The sequence below is a fragment of the Mastigoproctus giganteus genome, chromosome 13 (assembly GCF_048544385.1).
Source record: "Mastigoproctus giganteus isolate SK-2022 chromosome 13, ASM4854438v1, whole genome shotgun sequence".
Classification (NCBI taxonomy): domain Eukaryota; kingdom Metazoa; phylum Arthropoda; class Arachnida; order Uropygi; family Thelyphonidae; genus Mastigoproctus; species Mastigoproctus giganteus.
In genome coordinates this window covers 62198110-62225623 of record NC_143587.1, presented here as the reverse complement: position 1 = coordinate 62225623, position 27514 = coordinate 62198110, and the positions used below count along the sequence as shown (strand labels likewise).

At 37.0% G+C, this 27514-nt stretch overlaps 1 protein-coding gene across 4 annotated transcripts in view; it reads right to left on the bottom strand.

Annotated features, from left to right (window-relative positions):
* LOC150076113 (Na(+)/H(+) exchanger beta-like) overlaps window positions 1–27514 on the bottom strand; it is a 493086-nt gene that overhangs the window by 22294 nt on the left and 443278 nt on the right. For 3 of the 4 annotated variants that reach the window (XM_090387862.1, XM_090387861.1, XM_090387864.1), the window contains 3 exons: window positions 24641–24709; window positions 24458–24549; window positions 12495–12518 (listed from right to left, as the gene is read on the bottom strand). In XM_090387862.1, coding sequence (XP_090243988.1) covers window positions 12495–12518; window positions 24458–24549; window positions 24641–24709 — 185 coding nt within the window. The remainder of the gene's footprint in view (window positions 1–12494; window positions 12519–24457; window positions 24550–24640; window positions 24710–27514) is intronic. The other variant, XM_090387863.1, reaches the window with a different exon arrangement.

The following is a 27514-nucleotide window of genomic DNA, read 5'->3' as shown; positions in this document are numbered from 1 at the left end:
ATTTCTTCTTGCAGGCAACCAAAAAAAGATTGGGTTGCCATGGTGCTGATGAACATTGTTGAGGGCTACTGATTTAGCCATTAATACTAATATGAACTTTTCCATAGAATTTGTTCAAAGATCAGCAATGTAGACCTGAATATTACCAGTAGATCAACCTCTTTTCACTGCTTTGGAAAGAGTAGAGGTAAGGACAATCAGATGATATTGAATTGGACGGAAGTAATTTGTCACCCCTTTTAGGAATTGGATGGATGTGTTAATTTTTAAGAAGGAAAAACAGCAGTGGAATAAGAAAGTGTAAAAAGGCAGCATAGAATAGGTGAAAGTTCTGAGAACAAATGGAGAAATGCCATTGTGAAGCTTTCTTGATATCAAGATTGTTCAGAATTCTTCTAACATCTTTTGGTCAGAAAGCCACGGGAAGCATTGATGGTGGTACTGCACGTAACAGATGTATGCATTTAATTACTCTGCAAAAACTAAAAAAAAAAAAATTCAGGAACTATTGCAGTAAAAGTTTGTTTATATTTAGGAAGCTAAGAAAAAAAATTCAGATTTTTAATCATTAACCAAAGGGTCAAGCAGGTTCATTATTTCAGAACTACACCTATAGTTCCAAATAATGATCTGGGGTATAAGCTATATAGTTCATATAACATGCCTGAAGCGAACAGTATTTTGGTTTTATGAAGCCCTCTTTGTTATAATTCTTTTTGGAATTAAGTACAGAGCATTTCTCATCTAAAATATTAAGGTATGGAGCATGTCAATGAGTAACACACTGTTAGATAGCAGGTTTGGTATTAAATTATTTTTATGTTTACTTCTTTGTGATAATCTACTGTTGTCTGGTTAGCTTTATATATTAGAAGCCCACTTTCAACAAATCCTAACCTTCTTGCATGGAATATAATTAAGTGGACATCTTTGCTTTCAGAGATTGGAAGTAGCCTACTGTCAATTGATGGACTGACATTCTCAGTTTGCCGTTTTTTTTTTTTAACCTGAGCTGTTAAACCACATTTAATCCATGTAAATAACACTCACTTTCTCTGTATTTATCAATACAGAGACACTCGTGTACTTCTCATATATCTTATTCACCAGCTTACAATATCACTTTTTTTAAAATTAGACAATTGAATTTACATTGTAGTATTAGTAATAGCAAATGATGAAAAAAAAAAGCTTTATAATATCAGCCAAAAATAAAAATCTACCCATCTCATTTGTCTATCCTTTCTAACAATTTGTCTAATTCTTTCTTAAATTTATTAAACTATCCACACCCACAACAAGGTGGCAGTTGGTTCCAAAAATCAATCACTCTCTGCCTGAAAGAAAATTCTTACCTCTATCCTACATCCATCCTTTTTCAATTTAAATTCATGTTCCCTTATGTGTGTCATTTGAGCAAGAGTTAGTATGCCATCTGCATTTAATTTACTCAATCCATTTAAGGCCTTAAGTGCCTTGATCAGGCCCCCTCCATAACATTGCTTAGTTTCCAGATGCTCCAATTTTCAGAACTGAATTCTTTAATGGTAAGAGTGCCCTTTTGTGTCCCTGACTAATCTAGTTGCTCTTCAACACAGCTTATGCAAGAGATCCACATCCTTCCTAAAATGAGGCTTCCAGACCTATATGCAGTACTCAAGATGAATCTTAAGCACTGCCTTATATAACAGGACAATCATCTTGTCCCTTCTGGAAAAATTCCTCTATATCATTTACAGAACCCCATGAGCTGTCCTAGCAGCCTGTCTACACCACTCGGAAAACAAACTTCATACCAGACTATAAAATTTCCCCAGCTCTTTTACTTTCTCCACTGCCTCCAGTGTGGGTGTCACATAATTGGTATTTTAATCTGGGATTACTGCTCCCAGTGTATTTGCCCTTGCATTTACCAAATTTTAACCTCAATCACCATTTATCAACCCATCTGCCCTAATTACTTAGGTCTTGCTGAAATAGTATGCCTTGATTTATGTCATTAACCACCCTGCCAACCTTTGTATCATCTGCAAAGTTAGATAATAAGCTTTATATGCCTTCATCAATATCATTAATAAATATTATAAACCATAAGAGGCACAGCACTAAACCCTGAAGGATTCCACAGATTAGTCCAAGAAGAGCAGTGTACATTCCCTGCCTTCTGCCACTCAATCATCCCTTTATTTACAGCAGTAACTTGCTTCTAAAGCCATTCTGCTCCAATTTGTATAGCAACCTTTCATGGGGAACAGTATCAAAAGCTTTGCTGAAATTAGCATTAGTAGAGGCATATGATTGTTATTTTGGTTTTTAGGAGCATTAGCAGCTAAGGCCATATTGCTCCAGGAAATGTGGTGGTCATTCCCTGACCTTTCCGCATCCTCCGTATTTAGTGGTGACGGGTCGAACCCCGGTCTAATCAAGAAGCTTTTGCTCCGCACTGCTGCTCCTTCCCACCTGGCTACGGAGGCGCCAGAGAGGCATATGATGCAAGAAAGCAAGCTTATACAGCATCAACCAAAAAAAAAAAAAAAAAACCCTTCCATTTTCACCCATCCATTCACTCCAAATGTTTCTCAGTTCTTCCTTGAATTTATTTAAGCTATCAACTTCCTATAAAGTATTTAAGGGCAAGAGCCTCAAGCTACATGGTAGAATGACTAACGTATAGGTTAGTGCACTTGCATCAGTTTAATTCATAGCCATAGATTATTACTATGTTTAATACCACTCTTATACCACATGAAATTAATAATATAGTTTATTACCCTATTTGGCTGTACTACTATACATTATGGTAATGTATAAATAAATTAATGTATAAACTACTATAAATTAAGGTCTGATGGGTCTCAGTAAGATACCTGAAACATTACCTTAATGTACAGTAGATTAGGCGAATAGCTTAATAAACTATATTATTAATTTCACATGGTATAAGAGTGATATTAAATATAGTAATAATCTTAATGGAAAACAACCATGTAACATCCTTCCCTAACTATCGTAGCCACCTACTAAAGTAATTAAATTGGCATAATTTTAATTATATCTCATATTGCGAATACCTTCATGAATTGCCATGATATTGTACTACCTCGAATAAGTAACGCTTCACCAGTGGAAAAGATTAATGTTCTCAGCGGATACCGCCACCCAGATGGCACTGTTTTGAGGTTTATTGGCCTCTATCCAGTGGGTGGGTTTGGTGGGTACATTTAAAATCAGTAGTTAAATTGGCATAGTTTTTAAAATGTTGCCAATTTAACTACTTTGGTAGATGACTATGAATTAAAATGATGCAATTGCACTAACCTATATGTTAGAAATTCTACCACGTAGCTTGAGGCTCTTGCCCTTAAATATTTTATAGTCTATACTATTGTACACTATCAGGCATCTCTCATATTATGGAGTTATACTTCATAACTGGGCTGTCACTATTGAAACACCAGGTACCCTGGTGTTTCAATAGTGCCTGCCCAACCAACAAAAAGAGGGGCCAATAAGCCTAGAAACAGTGCCATCTGTGTGGTGAGATCTGCCGAGAATAACTAATAAGTAACATTAGTTTTCACTGGTAAAGCATTACTTGTTCAAGGTAATACAATATTATGGCAACTCTTTGTGAAGGTATTCACAATTTTTTTTTTTTTCTTTTTGTCTATCGGCACCATGGTTTTCCCTCAATTCACAATATGAGATATAATTTAAACAATGCCAATTTAACTACATTGGCAGATGGTTATGAATTAAACTGATGCGATTGTACTAACCAATTCGCTATCAACTTCCACAATGACTGATGGAAGTTTGTTACAGCAATCAACCACTCAGTGGCTAAAGGCAAATTTCCGCTTATCTATTTTACAACTATCTTTCCTCAATTTGAATTTTATATCCCCTCAGGTGCCTAATATGACCAAGAGAAAGAATCCCATCAGCGTTAAGCTTGCTCAAACCATTCAAGGCCTTATACACCTCAATCAGACCACTGCACAGGTACCTGGTCTCCAGATGCTGCATTTTGCAGAACTTAAGCCTTTTTTGGTAAGAACAACCCATTGTTTCCCTCACCAATCTCACTGCCATTCTCTGTACTTGTTCTAACCACTCTACATCCTTCTAAAATGAGGCCTCCAGACCAGTATGTAGTACTCAAGGTGTGGCCTGACCATTGCCTTATACAAGGGGATAATCACCTCCTTGTCTCTGCTAGCAAAATTCCTATACAGTGTATATCATTGTCAAAACTCCATGACCTGCTCTGGCAGCCCATCTGCACTGCTCAGAAAACTTCATATTCGACTGCACAATTACCCCCAGGACTTTTTCATTCTCCACCTCCCTGAGTGTATTACCACACGGTACGTTTCTTTTGGGTTACTGCTACCCATATGCAGTATTTGCATTTGTCAATATTAAACTTCAGTTACCACTTCTCAGCCCATCTACCTAACTTTTCTAGATCCTGTTGCAGTAGCATATTGTCATTACTGTCATTAACAACCCCTGCCAACCTTTGTATCATCTGCAAACTTGAACATTAAGCCTGATATACCTTCATCAATATCATTAATAAATACACAAAACAACAATGGGCCAAACATCAAACCCTGGGGGACTCTGCTAATAATATTAGTCCACAAACAGCAGTGTCTATTTATTACCACTCTCTACCATCTCCCACTCAACCAGCCCTTTATCCATTTCAGCAACTTGCCCTTAATGCCATACCGCTCCAATTTGTATAGCAGTCTTCCATGTGCAACAGCATCAAAAGATTTCCTGAAATCTAAGTATATGATATCAAAATTATTTTTTGCTGTTGTTGTTGTTATTATTTGGTTTTTAGGAGCATTTAGCAACCAAGGCCATATTGCTCTGGGGATATGCGGTGGTCATTCCCTGACCTTTCCGCATCCTCCGTATTTAGTGGGCACGGGCTCGAACCCCCATCTAATCAAGAAGCGTGTGCTATGCACTGCTGATCCTGCCCACCTGACTATGGAGGCACCCATTATTTTTTGCATCCAGTTTCTTTGTGACTACATCGTTGTTTACAATCAAATTGGTCAAACAAGATTTCCCCTTAACAAATCCGTGCTGTGTCTGAACTATAACTGCAATCTTGACTAGATGATCCTGCAATGCTTCTTTAACCAGTGACTCCATTATTTTCCCCTGAACAGAAGTTAAACTAACAGGTCAGGTCTTTAATTACTTGTGTCACGCTTTGATCCCCTTTTTGAATTGGGGATATATTTGCATATCTCCAGTCCATAGGGACCTCCCTTGAATTCAAGGATGCTCTCCTAATTATGGCTAACAGTTTATTTACTTCCTTTGCTGCCTCCTTTATTTTAACTGCATAGATCCCGAATATAATGAAAGAGGCCTACATGCTCTGGATTCATACTACGAAAATTTTTATTTTTATTTCTCAGAGCAAACTAAACTAAAATTACAATTAATTAGCTTTCAGCTGAGTGGACAGCCTTCTTCAGATAGAAAAATACTTTGAATGGCAGTTGGAATAGAGATGTGCACTGCCAGGATGGTGCGTGAGCCGCGTGGCTAATTGTTTGAGGTTGATGTTTGTGGCTGTGACATATGGTGGTGACGTGGCCAGCGTTTGTCTATGGACAGAATTACTGTTTCTGTGATGGGGTTAACTTGACAACCACTGTTCCTGTTCAAAGAGGTATCCGAGCATTTTATGTGTAACGATTCCAACCAGGTGCGCCTTAGGTAATGGTGGGACCTGTCCACGACCACAACATCGCGGTGTGGGTCAATGTCATGGTGGGTTGTCCAGACATGCTCAGCGATAGCTGAGTGTTCCACATCTGCCAAACGGATCGCCCTTTTATGCTCTGAGAGACGTTTCTCGAGTCGACGTCCAGTCTCTCCAAAGTAGCAGCTAGTGCAGTCACGGCAAGAGATGCGATAGACCAAACCACTCTGTAGAAGGGTGGGGATGGGTGTTTTTACGTTGGAAATGAGAGAACGCAGTTTCTTGCCTGGGAGTTGGATGCACTTTATCCCATGTGATTTTAGGATTCTACCGATCTGTTGTGACAGGTTGGGGTAGTATGGGATAAATGCCCTCGTGGATGACTCGTCACTGTTGCCGTTGCTGTTGGTCGTCACGTTGTCGCGTGCCTGTAGATCACACCTGTCAAGGATGTTGATGGGGTAGCCACACTTCGTAAGGTCTACTTTGACCCTGGTGATCTCTTTGCGTCGTACAGTTGTAATGAACCATGCTGATTACATGGCGAAAGCCTTACTGCTTTTACGACACACTTCCGTCTACAAACCCTTAACCGTTAACCCCAACAGAGTATTGGAACGATGGGAGTCAGAGGTAAATATCCTCATCAACAGTTGGCTCAAACAGGTGAAAATAACGCAGTCAACCCGTAATCACCTCCGTGCCTCCAGGTGTCAGATCCCACGGTTTTATGGCCTGTCGAAGGTACACAAAGAAGACACACCACTAAGACCAATTGTATCCTGCTGTGGATCACCGACTTACGAGTTGTCCAAGTTTGTCTCGAGGCTTCTTTCTCCTCTAGTTGGCAAGACCACCTACACCGTCTCCAACAGTATTGAGTTCATAGAAAGGATCCACACTATATCCATCTCACAAGATCAAGTCATGGCATCGTTCGATGTAATATCACTCTTTACCTCCATCCCAGTGGAACTTGCCATCTCTTGTGCAAAACAACTCTTAGACAATGATGAAACCCTTAGCGACAGAACTAGACTGACACCTGATGACATTTCCACCGCCCTCAGACTGTGCTTAACAGGGGGTGCAATCGTGTTTAATGACTCAATCTACCAGCAGGTACATGGCACAGCCATGGGTTCCCCTGTCAGTTCGGTCACAGCAAACATCGTGATGGAGGAGTTAGAGGGACATGCGTTTACACACGCACCAGATCACATCGCCTTTTGGTGTCGCTATGTAGACGATGTGTTCGTAGTTATCCCTAGAGACTCAGGTCAGTGACTCCTAACCCACCTCAACTCACTATCGCCCTTCATAAAAATTCACGATTGACCTGGAGTCAAACAACACTATTCCATACCTAGATACCCTCGTCCGGCGCGAAGACACATGCTTGAAGATGACAGTTTATTGTAAACCTATGTGTGCTGGCCAATTTACCAACTTCCGGCAGCACATGCGCGGGGCAACCTCCTCTCCACTGCCCGAACCTTGCTAACTCGCGCCTGGATACACTCCAGCTCCGCAGATGAAAGACGCAAAGAGATCACCAGGGTCAAAGTAGACCTTACGAGGTGTGGCTACCCCATCGACATCCTTGACAGGTGTGATCTACAGGCATGCGACAACGTGACGACCAACAGCAACGGCAACAGTGACGAGTCATCCACGAGGGCATTTATCCCATACTACCCCAACCTGTCACAACAGATCGGTAGAATCCTAAAATCACATGGGATAAAGTGCATCCAACTCCCAGGCAAGAAACTGCATTCTCTCATTTCCAACGTAAAAACACCCGTCCCCACCCTTCTACCGAGCGGTTTGGTCTATCGCATCTCTTGCCGTGACTGCACTAGCTGCTACTTTGGAGAGACTGGACGTCGACTCGAGAAACGTCTCTCAGAGCATAAAAGGGTGATCCGTTTGGCAGATGTGGAACACTCAGCTATCATCGAGCATGTCTGGACAACCCACCACGACATTGACCCACACCGCGATGTTGTGGTCGTGGACAGGTCCCACCATTACCTAAGGCGCACCTGGTTGGAATCGTTACACATAAAATGCTCGGATACCTCTTTGAACAGGAACAGTGGTTGTCAAGTTAACCCCATCACAGAAACAGTAATTCTGTCCATAGACAAATGCTGGCCACGTCACCACCATACGTCACAGCCACAAACATCAACCTCAAACAATTAGCCACGCGCCTCACGCACCATCCTGGCAGTGCACATCTCTATTCCAACTGCCATTCAAAGTATTTTTCTATCTGAAGAAGGCTGTCCACTCAGCCAAAAGCTAATTAATTGTAATTTTAGTTTAGTTTGCTCTGAGAAATAAAAATAAAAATTTTCATACTGGATAGATCCCATTCATCCCGGGTGCCTTTCGTATGTTTAACTTCAACAATTTCTCCTCCATTTTGCTCTCAGTTATTACAAAATCACTTAGCTCCCTGTTAGAATTTGATAAGCTTCTGGCCTCTACTTCCCTACAGAATTCCTCATGTGTGAATGTATATACAAAAAAGGTTAACAAAAACCAATAATGTTTTAAGTAATATAAGAAGTCTATTTAGCAGCTTTTAAAAATGGTTCTCACTTAAAAATACCATTACTAAGAGATATGCAAGTACAAGGGGCATTGAAATGTTTAGGGACTGAGTATGAAGGGTTTATTTGAGGAGTCTGGTATCCTGTTACTTTTCAACGTAGTCCCCTTTGAAGTCAAGAGACCTTTGCAACTGATGTTGCAATTGTTGATTGCAGGTGCGAAGAAAGTTTTCTTTTGGGTCTCCAAGAATATATCCTCTGCAGCATGGATATCATTGTGGAAAAACGGATGCAAGCCAGGTATTTTTTCAAATTAGGAAGCAGGTGAAAGTCACAGGTTGCTAGATCTGATAAATATGGGGAATAGTTCAAAATTTTCAAAGAGACACTCATGCATTGCAGCCATGGAAATGACAGACTTGTGAGTAGGTGCATTGTCCTGGTGGAATACGACTCCTCTGCTGAGTTTTTGATGTTTTCATGCATATTCCTCAATAAGGTCTGTGTAATATGCCCCTGTGACTGTCTGGCCTTTCTCAATGTAATCCACTAGCAATACTCCATAGGCATAAAAAAAAAACTGATGCCATCACCTTACCAACAGAAAGAATTGACTTGACTTTCTTTGGAGAGGCAGAAGAGCTGTATTCCCCCTGTTTAGCCTCTCCTTTGTGTCTCTGACTGAAAGTGATAGACCCACATCTCATCCATTGTCACAAATCTTGCAAGAAAATTTTATGAATCTGCTTAAAAACAATGCAAATGTTCACTTGGCTTAACAACTCTTGTGTGTTTTGAATTTGCTGTAAACAACTTTGGGACCCATCATGCTGACACCTTTTTCATAACAAGAACCTCTGCTATTAAAACAAGTGGATCAACTGCATTAAATGGGACTTGGAAAAGCCAGGAGTAAAAGGTGATGGTAGAATGGAGCTGGAGAACTAAAAAGTATGGAAAGCACTTATGGCAGCAGCAAAGGATCTTGATGACCTGTAAGGCCACATGAGAAAAAGATAAGGCCATATGAGAAAAAGTTAATGATGAAAAAGATATAATATTATGATGATCTTTTTTTATTTAGTTAATAAAAATAGTTTTTGAAATTATTAAGGTATGAATTTCTTTTATTTGTCTGTATGCATACAGCCATAGCCGAGTGGTCAGGAGAAGGAGTGCAGTAGCACACGCTCTTTGAGTAGACCAGGATTCAAGCCCCCTGACTGCTGAATACGGTCAATCTGCCAACCCACACTGGACCAACACGGCAGATTATGGTCCATTTCCCTCAGCATGAATTGTGGAGGCTTCCATCCTGCAGTGGGTTCATAATGGCTGCACTTTACCTTTATGCATACAGCACATATCATTCTACATAAAAAGCACAAAACTGTTTTTTTACATTTAATTACTTAAAACATTACAACAGTTCTGTTTAAATAATCTCTTCAAAATAGTAAACAGCAGCATTTTTTCAGTTAAAGTTTAAGTGCTTGAGCTAATTTATTAATGAATATAATATCATTTTTAAAAATTAATAATATTAGCTGATATTATTAACAATGTCAGTAATAGCATTTTTAAAAGATATATCTTAAAGATAGATTTTATTTTTTTAATGCATATGAACTTAATCATTATAACTTCATGAGAAATTCTGATTTTACAGAAATCAAATATCAATTTTATATCAGAAAAATGTTAGTAGGACTGGTTTAACGCTAATTCTCTTACTTAAATACAGATAAAGTTGAACTAAATTCTTAATCTGTATGTAATCAATCTGGAATATTTCACTTATCTTCTAGATATATGAAAACTAGAACTAGATATTAAAGAAAAAAAATTTTATTTTAAATACAGGTAACCCTTGTATAACACAGTAGTTAGGTTCCTATAAAATCTTGTGTAATGCGAAACCATGTTATACAGGACTAAGAACGAGTTCAAAATGAGGGGTTATGTTCCAAAGGCTAACCAAATTACATCATTTTTTTTATAACTACCGAAACTTAATTTTGATTAAAAACAGTAATAACTGAACATAACTGACATATATGTATCATAGTCTTACAAACTGTGTATAGATGTCAGATAATGTGTATTCATTTAATTTTCTTCCTCTTCAATCAAATGAGAGCGTGTTCTCTGTTGCAGAATATCTTCAGCTTCTGAGTTTTCTTCTGCAGCATCTAGATTTCGTGTATCTTCTGCTCTCTTTAAAAATCAGTAATCTGGGTTTGTTTGCTTTTGCTTGATAGATTTTTGTAAATTTCATAGTATGGAGCTAAGCATTTTTAAGCTGCCTTTTGAACTTTGTGCTCCTTTTTCAAAGGATCTGCATTCATAAAATAAGATTATAATTACTTGGCTAAGTTTATGCCTTCCCACATGCTTTTCAGTGTAAAATTTGAAACTTCAATCCATGCTATCATTCTCTGAATTGATCTGGTTTACCTCTGATACCATTTCCACCAAATCCGCTTTTCCAACCTCATTTTCTACCAGTAATTCTTGAATGTCTTCAGTAGTCGTATCATCAAAATCTTCCCTTCCTACCAACTTAGCAAGTTCTACTATTGCACCAATTCCATTTTCTGCCAGTTCAACCATATTTCCTTAATGAATTGACTCTGGCCATACATTTTTCCAACATGCACGTGTTGATGGTTTTACTTCTTTGAGCGATGAAGCTATGAATCTGATGCAGTCCACAACTGAGAAATGTTTCCACATGCCTCCATCATTTCAATAGATTCGGAATCAATTTTTTCCAAAATCTATTTTAACAATTTTCTGATGTAATGAGTTTTAAAGGTAGATATAATGCCTTGATCTAATGGCTGAATTAAAGAAGTTGTATTAGGTGGTAGGAACATTACTTCAACATTTTGGATGACTTAAATCTTTTGAATGTCCTGGCGCGTTATCCAATAGTAATAAAACTTTGAAATCTAGATTTTTCCGCTTTAAATAGTTTTCCACTGCTGGCACAAAACAATTTAGAAATCCTTCTTTAAATAAATTGGCAGTTACCCAAATTATTCCTAAGTTCCTTAGGCATAATTTAGATAATATAACTTAGTACTTACAATGGCAATGGCATACCACCACATTATCTGATGCCACAGAGACCATAACAAAATCAACTCCAAAAACTGCTGTTAAAGGAAGACCTACAACTAGCTGGAAGGATGGGATCATTGAACTTTTGTATAGCATATGATCGATGCAGTTGGAGAATTTTGTTGGTGGCCACACCAGCTCCTCAGGGAACTATGGGACTGGAAGAAGAAGAACGTAGTACTTATATAACCATATTATATAAGTACTGTGTTGTGCGAGGATTGCTGCAATCTATCAATCGTGTTAGAGTAAAACTGTGTTGTAAAAGTACTGTGTTATATGGGGGTTGCCTGTATTACAGTCATATATATTATCCTATTTTGAAAGCAATAATAACAACAAAAAACCATAAAATTTACAACAATAAAAACTGTTAAAAATTAAAAATTGGAACAAATATTGTATATATTATATTAAATTGTAAAGTTGTATGATAACTATTCATTTTGTACATATACTATATAATGACTAGTTAAAAATTCAAGCTAAATTCAATTTTGTTATTTCCTATTAACCAAATAAATAATTGCCATTTGATCTCCCCCCCCCCCCCAATACTCTGTCTAGATCTGCCTATCTTATAATTCAGTAGTTTATACTGCTGGACTTAATGAAAAAAGGAAATCACCTTGAAATATAATTCTGCTAAGTTATCTTAATGTTATGCAAGAATACCAAGGGACTTCACTTATTGAGACATTTAAGCTTCTGTGTGCAAAATCAACACAACTACTCCCTTCAGAAAACAGTAAATTCATGCACATGCAACATATCACACAGTTTTGTTTTTCAAGTAAAAGCAACAAATAATGTGTAAAGATATGCTTTAAAAAATTGCCAAGAATATCATGAGGCTAATATCACTGGCACTGTATTCAAAACATGCAGATTACCAAATGCAGATAAAAAAAATGCAACCAAGAAGTGCAGATAAAAAAAAAGATGCAATCAAGAAGTGCAAATAAAAAAATGTAATCAAGAAGTGCACATAAAAAAAAGATGCAATCAAGAAGTGCAATTAATAAAATGAACTTTACTACATATCAGTTGTAATTAATACTCACCCTGTGTAAATTGAACACATCTGCCTGATAAGCAAAAAACAACAGTTACATTGAAATAGAATGTAGTAAAATTTTAAATTCAACACTGAAATAAGACAAGTACACTTAAGTAGCATACCTAATTGAAATCACTTTATACAAAATATAGCTTAAATGTAGAACATCAAAGCAAATTAGAGATGTAAGATGTGTTCTCCTTAGTTTAATATAAAATTATGACTAAGTAATGTAGCAACATTGTGAACATTACAGTCTATAGTTTCAAAGTAATAGAAAAATAGTCAAATGATTACAGTGTAACTTTTATTTATTATTTTTTTTTTGTTAGTTGTTGGCACATTTCATTCTGTGGCCATAATGCACCTCCCAAGATTTTTGTATTTTTACTCTGATTCAAGCCCAAGGTGGGATTCAAACCCGTGACCTTTAGGTTTCCAGGCAGGCACCTTACCCACCTGGCTAGCCCGGTCGGCTGTAATGTTTTGAAGACACCAATATTTCTGTATTTTTCTTGAGCTTGTTTAGACAAATCAGAGACAGACACAGTACAGCACATTAGGAATATGCACTTGTCATAATTTATAATTTTATAACTGTGTACACAGTTATAGGATTATAAATTATGATTATATATTATTTAAAATCGAGAAAGGAGTTCAACAAGGAGACACAATATCTCCGAAGCTGTTTACTGCTGACCTTGAAGAAACTTTCAGAAGATTAGACTGGTCGCAGAAAGGAGTTAATGTGAATGGAGAGTACCTAAACCATTTACGATTTGCAGATGACATTGTGGTCATAAGCCAATCCCAAAGAATTAGAGGAAAATCTTAATCAGTTATGCACAGTTGGTAAGGATTTTGGACTAAAGATGAATATGGCTAAAACAAAAATAATGATGAACAAATATGCCACAGAAAGGGAAATAATGATTGAAGGAGCAGTAATTGAAAAGGTGGAGTCATATACTTATCTGGGACAAGTTATTAGCTATAATAATGATAAATGGCTGGAAGTCAAGAGAAGAATAAATTTTGGATGGATAATATTCAGGAAATATAGTCACATACTGAAGAGCAATATCCCAGTTTGTCTGAAACGTAAAATAACGAACCAATGTATACTCCCCACCGTGACTTATGGAAGTGAAACTTGGGCACTCACTAAAAAGAATGGAAGAGAAACTGAGAACTACACAGCAAAGAATGGAATGAATTATATTGGGAATCACACTGTTAGATAAGAAGAGAAACACATGGATTAGGCAGAAAACTCAAGTAAAGGACATTCTTATCAAAACTAAAGAACTAAAATGGTCTTGGGCAGGACACATAACTTGAAGACAAGATGACAGATGGACTAAGAAAATAATAGAATGGTACTCAAGAGGATCTAGAAGAAAATCTGGAAGACAAAGGTGGAGATGGATAGATGAAATTCATGAGTTTGTGGGTAGTAAATGGATGGCCAGTGTTCAAAACAGAAGGAACTGGAAAGTTGCTGGAGAGGCCTTCACTCTGCAGTGGATTGAAAATGGGTGATGATGATGATGAACTGTGTACACTGGCACATTATCATATGTATATGAATTTTTTAAAAAAATTATTAAATTTTATCAGGAAATGATGGACACTCTTGATTTAGTCCCTGTGGATAAAAATTTTTTTTTTATAGACTGTGATGATGTACCAAATAATCTAATATAAAGCTCTGGCCTCCTTAGGAATTCTCACAAACTCTTAAGATATAACTTCCTAAGGATATCAAAAAATAGTCTTTAAAAATATGATAAAATAGTAACCTTTTTGTTCCAGTTAAAATTGATCAGATCTGGTAAATTATAACTTTATTATATATAGCATAGATTCTATGCAAAAAAATTGATGCAGAATATTCTCCACATGCAAATTCAAGATTTTCTAGATATAAAATTTTCATAACTCCCTACCTTCTGAACTGACAATATCACGAGTTTAGTAACCAATTATGAAATTTACAAAAATGTGTACATTTTTCTTATTATGAGGATCAATCAAAGAGCTTATTTTGACTATAAAGAAATTAAAATATTGGCCTTAAATTTTTATGTGTAGCATATAACTGGAACTTTTGCTAACTCACGTACAGTAATATTTTAAATGCAATTAATACAGACCTTAAGATTGTGTACAAAAATTTTACCGTTTTCCCTAATGTGCCTTCATTTAAATAGGCATTTGTTTGAAGATTTCTGCAAAATGGATACTACAAATGTTAATAAATTAATAAAAGTTAATTTAACATCAGTCGAATAAAAAATAAATAAAAACACATGATTTTTCATTGTGGTTTATCATCTCAATAAAACACGAAAAGGCAAACTGACCCATGATTGCATATGCTTATACAGACATAACATTAAGTAGTTTGAGTACTGAGGTACTCTTTACCAACTGAAACCTTGTAGTTTTCTCTAGATGAAAGTGATCCAGAGAAAACTACAATGCAATATTCTGCTATAAATAACTAGTTGTGGGACCAGAGTGGGTTTTTTTTTGTTTTTTTTTTCTTTCAAAGTGTTATCAAAATGGTGGAGCATTACCATACTAAGCATGTATTAATTCTTACAAACTATGCTAAAACTTTTTTTAAAAATACATATCTGTACACATTTTTTTAAATGATCTTCATACATATTGTTTCACTGACTCATACATAAATTACACAGCATATTTCAGACAATGTTTTGATTTTTCAGATGAAAACAAACAGCTCTTCAAAGCAAAACATGTTACACACTATGCTAAACACAATGGCAATTTTCATGACTGCGCTGGAAACATAGATATAGTACAATTAGAATGTTTGAGTGGAGTGGATGCCTGTGTGCTTTAATGATTGCAGGAGCTTCTCTCTCTCTCTCTCTGGTCAGTTTATGATGTCCACAAAAGTTGTCTTAATTTATGCTCATCCTTCTTTTGTCCTTTACATTTGTCTTTGTCATTTTTCCAATGATGACAGGAAAGACTGCCAATTGGGAGTCTTAAAATTCTGAAGGAGTAACTATCCAGGTCACACTTGTGAGTCAAGTGCATCATACTTCAACAAAGCCTAATCTGTAACAATCAAATCTTTTGTTTGTCCCTTTACACTGATAGGGACTGTTAGTAATCCTGGGCATATCTCCCATGTACAAGGTGTAAAAATACTACACTTAGTATGTTGGAAGTGCCCCCCCCCACACTTCCAGAAGTAAACCAAATGTAAACAGTGGTTTAGGTATGGCATTTACACTACACAGAGGAATGGCAAACCCTCTGTATTATTAGGTAATACCAGGTAGTAGAAGATTCTCATCATATGTTACAGTATCACCACTTTTCCTAATGGAAGCCTAACTGAAGAGGCAAAAGAAATGTTTGGTCTCCACAACAAAGCTTCAGCATCTCTCCACCTCTTCTGTCACGCAGTATGGATCATGTCTAAGGTTATGATGGGTATCATAGCAAGATCAAATATTTCTTACATTTCATGGGAATGCAGATTTTATTTTTTAAGTAGTCAAGCAAAAAAAAAAAAATTTTTGAACAATATTTTTAATTAAAATATCTATTATCTCCTTAATCACAACTTGAAACAAGTTATCTTCATGAATTTCTTTCATCTATAAACTAAAAAAATCCTGAACAGTCCTGAACAGTTTTCACCGTAATTACATTTATTAGATAAGAATTATCTTACAAAACCTATCAGTTTGTTGGTCATATGCATCTCTATGAACCCAACATAAATAGTATATTGTCTACATATACTGCTTCTACATGTAGACTATATAATTTTATGTCATAACCCCAAAAGAGCCTCTAACCTAATGAATTAAAAAATACAAAAAGTAGACATAATCTTTAAATATATTTTAAAAATAGGTTAATATATTTAACACACACACACACACACACACACACACACACACACACACACACACACACACACACACACACACACACACACACACACACACACACACACACACCAGAATAAGAATTTCAAACTTAATAGGAATAAGGGACTTCACATAAAGGAAAGTAAAAAGGCATCATTTATCACACAATTTATATTTATTTTATTACATTTTTGTTAATTTTAACCAAGGATAGGATTAGCTTGGGTCTGTGAAGATTACATGTAACCAAGAAACTGTCACACTCTGTAAGATAATGCTTGTAAATTGATTACTATGGTGTAAATTGTGTTCCTTATCTAATATGTTCTTAAACAACTTATTTAAAATGTTATTCATATTGTTTTCCTATGGATTAACAAATAATGACAAATACAAAATAAAGGCAAATACAAAACTTCAGTAAAAACTCTTTACTTTTTTTTTTGCAATAATCGTTTTGCAACGATTATTGCAAAAAAAAAAAAAAAACAACCTAGCAAACTGAAACTGGTCTAAAATCAAAATACCATGTAAAGAAACATGGATAATATATTCCTTTTATGTACATAAATCTAAACGTGGTAGATATCTTAAGAATTCAATAAAATAAAAATATAAAAAAATATATCTGTCTTTCAGAACCTTAAATAGTTCTACTTGTATATTGCACAAATTGAAAAATTAAAAGAAATAAAATGACTTTCTTTAAAAAATCATTTAACAAAACATACATTAATTTTTCATGTATTTAACAGAGAGAGATGAAAAGCATACTCTTCACCAACATTTAAAACACGTGTTTCTGTATTAAAAAGTAAGGTTGTATATATATAGTGTTATCTTTAAAGGTAAATGAGTATTTATAAAAATAAAAATCGACTGAAATTTTTCAAGAACAATAAACATACTATATATGGTAATTGTGAAAAAGAAAAGTGGTCGTCAAACTTCCACACAAAGTAGTGGAAATTCTTAATTGATTTTGCACACTTTAAATATGATAAAACACACTGAAAATATGAGGATATCAAAAATAATCCACAGAATACACTCACATCATAATGTGTGATGTAATAACCTTGATAGTTGCATCAGTCATTGCTCAGTTCTTTATTAAGCTAGTTGTGTTGTTTTGTTCTGATTTATTAAATCATTCCAAAGATAGCTATATTTCAAATGGGTGAGAAAAACTGTAATTACCAAATGATGAATGACAAATCAAAGATCGTCAAAATGGAAACATTACGCAATAATAACATTATTGAAAATTTTGAACTACTGTAAGAAGTATGTGGTGAAGAAGACATTAGTTGCCACAGTGCCTCTCACTGACATTCCAAGTTCCAAGATTGGTGTGTAAAAAAACCCTCAAAAGGAAAAAAAAAACAGCAATCATATGAAAAGAATAATATCAATAAATTAGGTTCTCTAAGGTACTGCTGTGACCAGTCAGTATTATTAAATTGATTTTTGAAAAGACAATTTACATCAGAATATTTGAAAAAAAAAAGGAAGCTGAAACACTTACTTCTGGTATCATCTTACAACATGACAACTAAAAATCTCTTGTCACCAAATGATTGAAGGAAATGACAGAAAGGTATGGGTGGGTGGTAGTTTTTCCATTTCCTCCACCAAAGACTGGACATTATGAGAACACCAGACCATGACCTCTTTTCAAAATTAAAAGAACTTTTCTGTGGACATTTTTAATAAATTTTTGAGGTACTTCAGGCAGTGGCAGTCATTATAAGGGGACTTAACAAAACCATTCACTGACATACATCAATGCTTCCAAGAAGATGAGCATCAGTCATTGAAAAGGAGGGAGACTATACCGAAGAACAACAATGAGGTTCAATTTTTAAAATAAGTGATTTAATGATTAGAAAAAAATTGTGTGCATTACTATCAGGATCATCCTCATAAAAGGGCATATATATTGTTTCAAGATACTTGAAAACAAATACAGTAATATTCTGTTTAGTGGAGTCCCTAATTAGCAACAATTCACTGTCTTGAGATTTACTTTTCTATTTGTTAATCTTTCAAAAAAATAAATCGCAAATCATTTTTATAACAAAATTAAGATAAATATATGCTGACAAAAAATTGGCTTGCACTATAACAGCCACTCAACAAGTCATAGTGTCACATGGAATCACTAATCAAAGAAGAACTACAATGAAGGAATGAGGAAAAGAGACAGCTACAAAAGGGCAGTGGCAAATTCAGTTCTTTAACTGATATCAAAAGATCTGTCTCAAACTATATGCAATCTAAACAATTCATAAAAATTACCCATGTGGATTCTTCTCCTACTTTTAGGAATTTTTCAAGAACAGAAAGAAGGCCAGTAGTCAAATAGGTTTTATGTCTTATTCAAATAAGGAAATGCACTAAGACTATCTTCCAGAGATGCTAACAACCAGGTTCCATTGGCCTCTAACCCCAGTAGGAGTTCAGCAACACCTTTCTGTTGCAGTTGACAACAGAACCAATGCATCCAATTCTTTAAACAATGCAAGTACATTGCTACAGAAGGCAGTGCTCAAGTAGATTCCTTTCTCAACCAGAGGAAGTGACAGGTCTGTTTGGATCCACAAATTTGAGTGCCCTTATATAGAACCAGCAATGCTTTAAACAAAACAGCCTTCTCTTTCATATATTTCAAATGATAATTAAGAAATTATTCAAAGTGATTTATCAGAGTGATTTACAAAGCAGTATGTCTTTGGGCCAACAAGATATTATTCTGAATACTGAATTTATTCAGTCAATGCAGCATACATCAACTAGTTATTTTAAATTTATAGGCACTGCATTATTAACCTTATATCTTACTATTTGTTGAATAATTACCTAATAACATAGTATTTATATTCCAGATTAATATATATTTAAGAATGCATCTCTCTATATATATATATGCGCCAAAGAGCCAAAACATTATGGCCAGTGAGTTGTTATGCATATCGAAGCAACTGCAGGTGAACTACGCTGCACGGTGGGTCGCAAAATGGTATAAAAAACACCTGATACAAAGCACCATTAATCAGTGTTGCTCTTGTTCTTCAGATGGGAAAGGCAGCGGACTTAAGTGAGTTTGACAAAGGCCAAACTGTAATGGCCAGACAACTGGGTCAGAGCATATCCGAAACAGCATGGCTGGTGGGTGCTCATGATCAGCCGTGGTTAGTACCTACCAAAAGTGGTCCGAGGAGAGGGAACCCACGAGCCGCCGACGAGGTGTTGGATGACCATGGGTCATTGATGCTTTTTTTTTTTTTTTTATGTAAACCCCAGCCACGAGAGGTGTTAGAACCTATAGTACTTAGTACCGTGCTTGGGTTTGAGGTTGAGAAGATGAAAGAAGATATTTGTTGACATTGGACTTGAACTTCTGTAGACTGTAATTTTCAGGAAATACGTATGAAGGAAGGTTCTTCCAGAAAACGACAGTTGAATGAATAAACAAGGAAGATGAAAAGTTGGTTCTGTGAGTTTTAAGTTGGACGGTAAATGGATATTGGCTGGTGGCGGCACATGTTCGGAATGTTTTGAAAGAGAGAGCAGGAATTATAGAAGCCAATTCAGAAGAATAGTGGCAATGGAAATATCTGTAGAAAAGGCATGCAGCAGAAACAGTACGTCTATGAGACAGCGGCTCCTGCCCACCTGGCTACGGAGGCACCGTCTTCTTCTGAATGGAATCAAGACGCCTGAGAGAGGTTTAGGGGGCATCACCCCAGTTATGGAAACAATATTCCATGGTAGGGTTGATGGTTGATTTGTGATTTGTACAGAGTGAACAGCTGTTTGGAAGAAAAGTAACGCCGAAAGCGAAAGAGAAAATCAAGTTTTTTAGATGCAGAGGAAGCAATATTTGTAATGTACTTGTACAAAGAGAGATTAGACGTCAGGGTAATCCCCAAAAGAGATATATCATGTTGCCTAGAAATTGGAGTGTCACCAAAGATAAGCATAGGAGCAGAAGAATCCTTTTTGTGAGACATAAGACAAGACTGAGTTTTAGAAGGATTGAAATCAACTAAGTTGTCTAAGCCCCACTGGAAAATTACATAAAGATCAGCATTTAAGGAATTGATAGCGGATATTCGAGAAGTTGAATCTGATTGAGCAGGGTAAGGTTTATCAAAATCGAAAGGGGAATGCAATGTGCTATCATCGGCAAAACTATGGATAGGATTTCCAGTCAATGGAAGAAGGTCATTAATATACAAGAGGAAAAGAGTGGGGGAAAGAACTGAACTTTGGGGGACACCAGCATTAGTAAAGAAGTTAGAAGATGAAGAGCCATCTACCATTACCCTCAGTGAGCGATCAGAGAGAAAACTGGATAACTAATTATGAAACACAGTTGGCAAATCATAAGATGGAAGATTGTTTAGGAGACCTTTATGCTAAACACGACTGAAAGCCTTTGAGATGTCAAGAGCAACTTCTTGTGTTTCACCAAACTTTTCCATTGAATTAGTCCATAAATGGGTAACATAAGCCAGAATATCACCAGTGGATCGACACTGATGGAATCCATACTGATGATCGTTGATCAGATGGAAGGTTTCTAGGTAGTTTAAGAGTTGGTGGTTAATTGATTTCTCCATTACTTTAGAAAGAGTAGAAGTAATTGCAATAAGACGATAATTGGATGGGAGGGATTTGTCACCCTTTTTAGGAACTGGCTGGATATGAGCAAATTTCCAAGCAGCAGGAAAAAAACCTTTGGAATAAGAAAGTGAAAAAAGCGGCAAAGAACAGGAGTAAGTTCAGGAGCACAGGTTTTGAGTACAAGTGGAGAAATACCATTGGGACCTGGAGCTTTCTTTGTATCAAGATTTGTCAAAATCCTTCTGACATCCTTTTGACGGAAGACCAGAGAAGGCACTGAATGAAGCTTGTTAGGAATGGTGGGAGGTGTTTTACCAAGATCATTAATACATGAATTGGAAGAAAAATGGGATGCTAGCAGGTCAGCTTTATCCTTGGCTGAAGTGACAACAGAACCATCTGATTTGGACAGAGGTGGGAGCAGAGATGGGCAAAAGTTGCGGTCAATAGCTTTGGCAAGAGACCAGAATGCTTGGCTACCATTAGGGCATGAAGCAAGTTTTCTACTCTTAGCCTGTTCAAAATCTAGTTTGGACTGATTAATAACCGCTTTACAATTGTTGCGAGCTTTGGTGTAGGCAGAAAATGAAACTGAAGAATTAGAAACAAGCCAATTATGATATGCAACATTCTTCTCTTGAACAACCTTAAAAGTTTATTGGAAAATCAAGGTTTAGATAAAGGACGAGATTTTAAAGTGGTTGTGGGATAAAGGATTCCATTCCTGCAAGAATAATTTCACTGACACGATCTGAGTAAACATTGACATCAGACGTTTTGAAACAGTAATCCAACCAAGGAAAAGAAGAAAAGAAATTTCGCAGGTCATCCCATTTTGCATTCTTGTAATGCTGAACAATACGAGGTTGGGAATAGCTACGAGATAAATGCTCCATTGGAGAAGAGACAATCACCAAGTTGTGATTTGAGGCGCCTAAAGGACCTCTCCCTTCGACTGTGTACTTTAGAAGGGTTGTTTGTGAGAAAAAGATCAAGTGTGTTGGCTGTATGGTTAGGATTGTCCGGTATCCTTTTTGGTAAATGAAAAATCTGCGCAAGGTCATTAGTAATTGCAGAAGCTTCAGCATCTCGACCAGCTGGGTCGGTGTGACTAGAAAACAGAAGCCAGCTGGAGTTGTGAACATTAAAATCACCAAGGAAAATTACCTCACTGTTAGGAAAGTTGGACTGGAGAAAGTTAAGTTGCAAAGAGAGGAAGTCAAAGAGCTCCAAGTGATTAGTGGAGTTGGGAGAACGGTAGAGAGAACAGATGAATTTGACACAATGAGGTAGATCGATTATAAGCCAGAGAAGATGACAGGTAATATCGGAAGGGACATATGCACAAGTACCTACCACCTTTGAGATGAATGGAATCATACAGCGAATAATTTGGGCAACTGAGATGAGCAGTATTTGAATCAACTGATAATTGAGATTTTATCAGAAAAAGTACATGGGGTTTGGCAGACTGCAAGTGGAAATGGACATCGTTGAGATTAAAATTCAGACCATGTATTTTTGTGAAATGAATTAGATCTTTTCGCAGATAAGCTTACTCTTTTAGTTTGACAATTCGTGGTGTATTCAATAGTAAGAAAAAGTGGGTGGGACATGCTGTATGAAGTAATGAAATTTTTGGATATGGCGTACACGTGGTAAGACTATACCCAGATCCTTGACATAACGTGGTCTCGACAATGCCCCCCCATACACACTGCTCAGACTCCCTCCAATGAAGGTGCCTCCATAGCCAGGTGGTAAGGAGCAGCAGTGCGTAGCACACGCTTCTTGATTAGACCGGGGTTCAAGCCCATGACCACCAAATATGGAGGATGCGGAAAGGTCAGGGAATGACCACCGCATATCCCTGGAGCAATATGGCCTTAGTTGCTAATGCTCCTAAAAAAAAAAACAAATAATAATAATAAATAAATAAAACACACGCTTCTTGATTAGACCAGGGTTCGAGCCCGTCACCACCAAATGCGGAGGATGCGGAAAGGTCAGGGAATTACCACCGCATATTCCCGGAGCAATATGGCCTTAGTTGCTAATGCTCCTAAAAACCAAATAACAAACAAAACAATCCCTCCAATCACTATCTGGCAGAGTAGAGGTAGTAAGATTATACACTTGCTGATCCAGAAGCCTCCTAGAGAGTTACCAATAGATTTGGTCCGGTGTACTAACTAGCAGCCGGCCTGCGAACATCATTTTACAGCTGTACCCTCAAAATGTAAGGAAGATTGGATCTCACCACGATGTTCATCATAACCTCAAAAGTCATCAATCATACTGCATGATGGAAGAGATGGGGAAGGGTTGACCGAACTTAGTTCTGGAGTTCATGGGTTCCACCACTTCAAGCCTCCAATAAGCAAAGTGGTGGTATTGCACTGGTTGATGAGAGTCATCTACCACCTAGGGGTGAGCGTGCAGTGAGCAATGGTATGTGGCAAAAGAAGAGCAAATGTGGCGCAACTTGCTGATAAGGGGAATGCTGGTGACAGGAATAATGTGTCACGATGCACAGTACATAGAACACTGCTGAAAATGAGGCTGCATAGCTGCAGGCTGTTCTGAGTACCTATGCTAACCACAGTTCACTGGCGACAGTGCCTACAATGCGCACGCAAGCATTGAAACTGGACCTTGAGTGATTGGAAGAAGGTAATCTGGTCTGATGAATCACATTTCCTGTTGTACCCTGTCGACAGCTGGATATGTGTGCGTCCTTTACCTGGGGAAGAAATGGCACCTGGATGCACTGTGGGATGAAAACAAGCCGGTGGTTGCAGTGTCATGCTTTGGGCAATGTTCTGCTGGGATACCCTGGGTCCAATCATCCATGTGCCAGGCACTCTGATGTCTACCCCCTACCTAAACATCATTGCTGACCAGGTACACTCTTTCATGACAATGGTCTTCCCCCTCTGGTAGTGCCATCTTTCAGCAGGATAATGCACCATGCCACACCGCCCGGATTGTTCGAGACTGGTTCGCGGAACATGAGGAAGACTTACAGGTATTGCCCTAGCCTCCAAATTCCACAGACATCAATCCCATTGAGCATCTGTGGTTTGTGTTGGAACAGCAACTCCGATCTGCGGCCATCCACATACCTTACAGGAGTTAAAGGATCTGCTGGTTACGTGTTGGTACCAGATACTACAAGACACATTTAGAAATCTTGCAGTGTCTATACCTCGCTAGGTACGAGCTGTTTTGGCTGCACGTGGAGGACCAACATCATATTAGGTAGGTGGTCATAATGTTTTGGCTCATCGGTGTATGATGATATAACGACCCTATTTAATACAATCATTTAGTAATGCATCCCCCTGTACCAAGAAGAATATTATTATAATTTTTTTAATCAAACAAAGATTTTGGAATATTTACTGACCAGCTTTCTTAAGAGGCTTTGTTTCAATCTCTTCATCACTGCCCTCTTTTTCTTCTAAAACTGGTTCAAGTCCAGTTGTTAACTCGGGAGCACTAATTGGATGAAATAATATATTTGTTTATTCTTGTTGCAGACATCATTGTCAAGATTCAAAAATTGCTGAAATAGTAAATAAATAAACACCTGTATAGCAAAAGGGACTGTTTATCTTCTATAGCTGTAGCAGGTCCATAAAGATGTGCAAAGTGATCTCTGCAAAATATAAATACTTTAGCATTTCTGTTTTGTATCATGCTACTTGATAGTATTCTTAAAAAAGAAAAAAAAATTAGTGCCGAAAATATTACGCATTGATAAAACAGGCAGTTCTTGGCTTACACCAATGAACACTTACATCACTAGTGAATTGCCACCTATGTTATTATTTATGGCAGCCTGACATGCACTTTTTTAAAATTATATTTCACTAAACTATAAATACTTAGTAATAGTACATGAAAATCATTCGAAAAATGAAAGGTAATCACTGAAGTGTTAATATATAAAAATAATTTTTAAAAAGTTTTCATTTTTAAAAACTTTTTAAATTGTCCTTACTGCATAATATTGATCCAGTGCTACTTCCAGTTCTGTATATAGAGAAACTCCCAGTTCCTTTTTTCTGAAGGCACGAAATGTGGTGTGCATCTGAATATGGTGTATTTTTAAGTAATTTTTAAGCATTTTTGATTTTTGTCCTTAAATATGGCTGATGAAAAGTGAGTCAACTTTCAAGTGATGGTTTACCTTGTCAACAGTAAAGGGACACACCAACTCATTAGTGGAAAGTGCTTTAGACATGGAAATATGCAAAGCAGTTGCATTATAAAGATGAACAGCATGTCTTTTAGCAAGTAGTTCCCAATTATCTTCAGCAAGATGAGTTGTGAGAAAGAGTTAATGGACTTTCAGAGAGATATGATAGTTATATATCATTTTGGACAATGTCAGTGAATGCCACTGCATAGTAATCATTATCCCCAGTCCACTGTTGGCAGCAGGCTATTTTGCATGTTGCTAATGGTGGTTTTGCATCAGCAATTGTGACTATAATGTGCCTAAAATCATGAAAACAGTAAAAGAATAAAAAGCAATAAGAAATATGAGGAAAAAAAGATTTTCAGTGACTTACTGTGCAGACTTTAGTATCCCAAAAGGTATATTAGGGATTGTGTAAGAATAAAAATCTGTGAAAAGGTATATAAATATGTATGCATTATGTGACTATTTTAAATGAATCTCAACAGGTTTACCAATTTTAAGAACTTAAAAACAGTTGACACATGGTCATTGTCAGATAGTATCTGGCTGAATGTATTGCGCTCAGTCAGATGACTCAAAGCAGTAAAAGATATATGATGTTCATTTAAAAAACATGTACACTTAGATAAAACATGATGGATACATAAAAAGGTGTCACAGTTTTTCACATAGGGCATCATCAACCCTCAACAAAAAAAGAATCAATAAGATGACTGTGTCCTACATGGATGCGAGCAAGAGTAACTTTCTCTCTACAGTTCCTGTGCAGCCTAGACTGCCAGAGTTTGATCACAGGCTTAAGATACAACGTGTTTATGACCTGTTCATGCCATGCCTGTTGCCACTAGGAGTAGCATTTATTATATATTAGCTGCTTGTAAGCCTGTATAGAGAACTAACAAGCTATAACTGTTCTGGGATTGTGCCAATCTGACTGCAACATCCACCAGATCATTATCCCTGATCCCAATGTGACTTAGGATCAAGCAGAAGTGGAGATCAAATTGAACATTCAGAAAGTGAATGTAGAAACTGCTGAACTGAGGATAGGACTGATGAGAATTATATCTCACTGCCAATACTTAAAGGATCTGTATAGACCATACATCTTTGATGATTGTGAGTTTTAATGTGGTCCAAGTTTAACTGAATAGCATAGAGAATCTTCTCAGATATAGTGCTATCTGGAAAGACCATGGATCTCACAGACGATTCTGATTTTAAATCATCAGTGACAGGCAAGAAGTCAGAGTGGTCAATTCGATGTGCAACAAAATTCATAATTAGACAGAAGGTGGTATGCTATATTTTCTCCAATTTTTAATGGAAAAATTGCATGATGGTATATAAGCATACCAGTGTAGAAGGAGAGTTGCCTTGGTGGCTGTACAATGTTGTCTACCATAATGTCAAGGTATCTAAGTACCTCATGAACACAGATAGTAAAGGACAGTTGACAACATGGTGGGTCTTTTCCCATGGTGGCTTGAAGATGTCCATGTAGGGTGGTCTGACAGGGATTTTAGTTTAAAGACACTGTAGCAAATAATTTCTTTCACTGAAGTGAAAGAGGTAAAACACCTCCTGTCCTGACTCTGGACAGGAGGTGTTTTAAATGCTCCAGTAACAACGCAGATGGCCTGAAGATGGATGAGATCTAGACATTTCTAGATTTGGTATACATAATGCAGAAACTGGAAGATGAGATTGATGTTATAAGACAAGTGCTGGTGCTGCCATCTACTAGAAGTAAACATGAAATGAAAGAGTGATTGTTGCTCGAGCACTGCAGCCAAGGTTAGCAGAAATTGCCACTATTTCAGAATGTAGTGTGAGCTGAATTGCATGTCTCTCCTTTTTGCTATGGAGGGAAACTGAAACAAAGAGCAAACATTAAGTTTAGTGTTTGACTGGGCAAAAGTCACAGAAACGTTTAAAATGATGAAGCAAGTGTATGAAAAGAATTGTCTGTCTCATGCACATGTGGTAAAGTGGCATAAATATTTCGCCCATGAGGGAGAATCACTGGAAGACAACAAACATCCAGGGCCAGCAAAAATGGTTTGAATGTAAGAATTCATTGAAAAGGTGAAGGAAATCACCACCAATGACCAATGTGCAATGCTCTGATTGATTTCAGAAGATCTGTCCATTAATTAGGAACCGATTCAACAAATAATAACCCAGGATTTGAAGAAAATGAAGTTCCGTGTACAGTTTGTTCCACATTCATTAACAGACAGTCAATGACTGGTG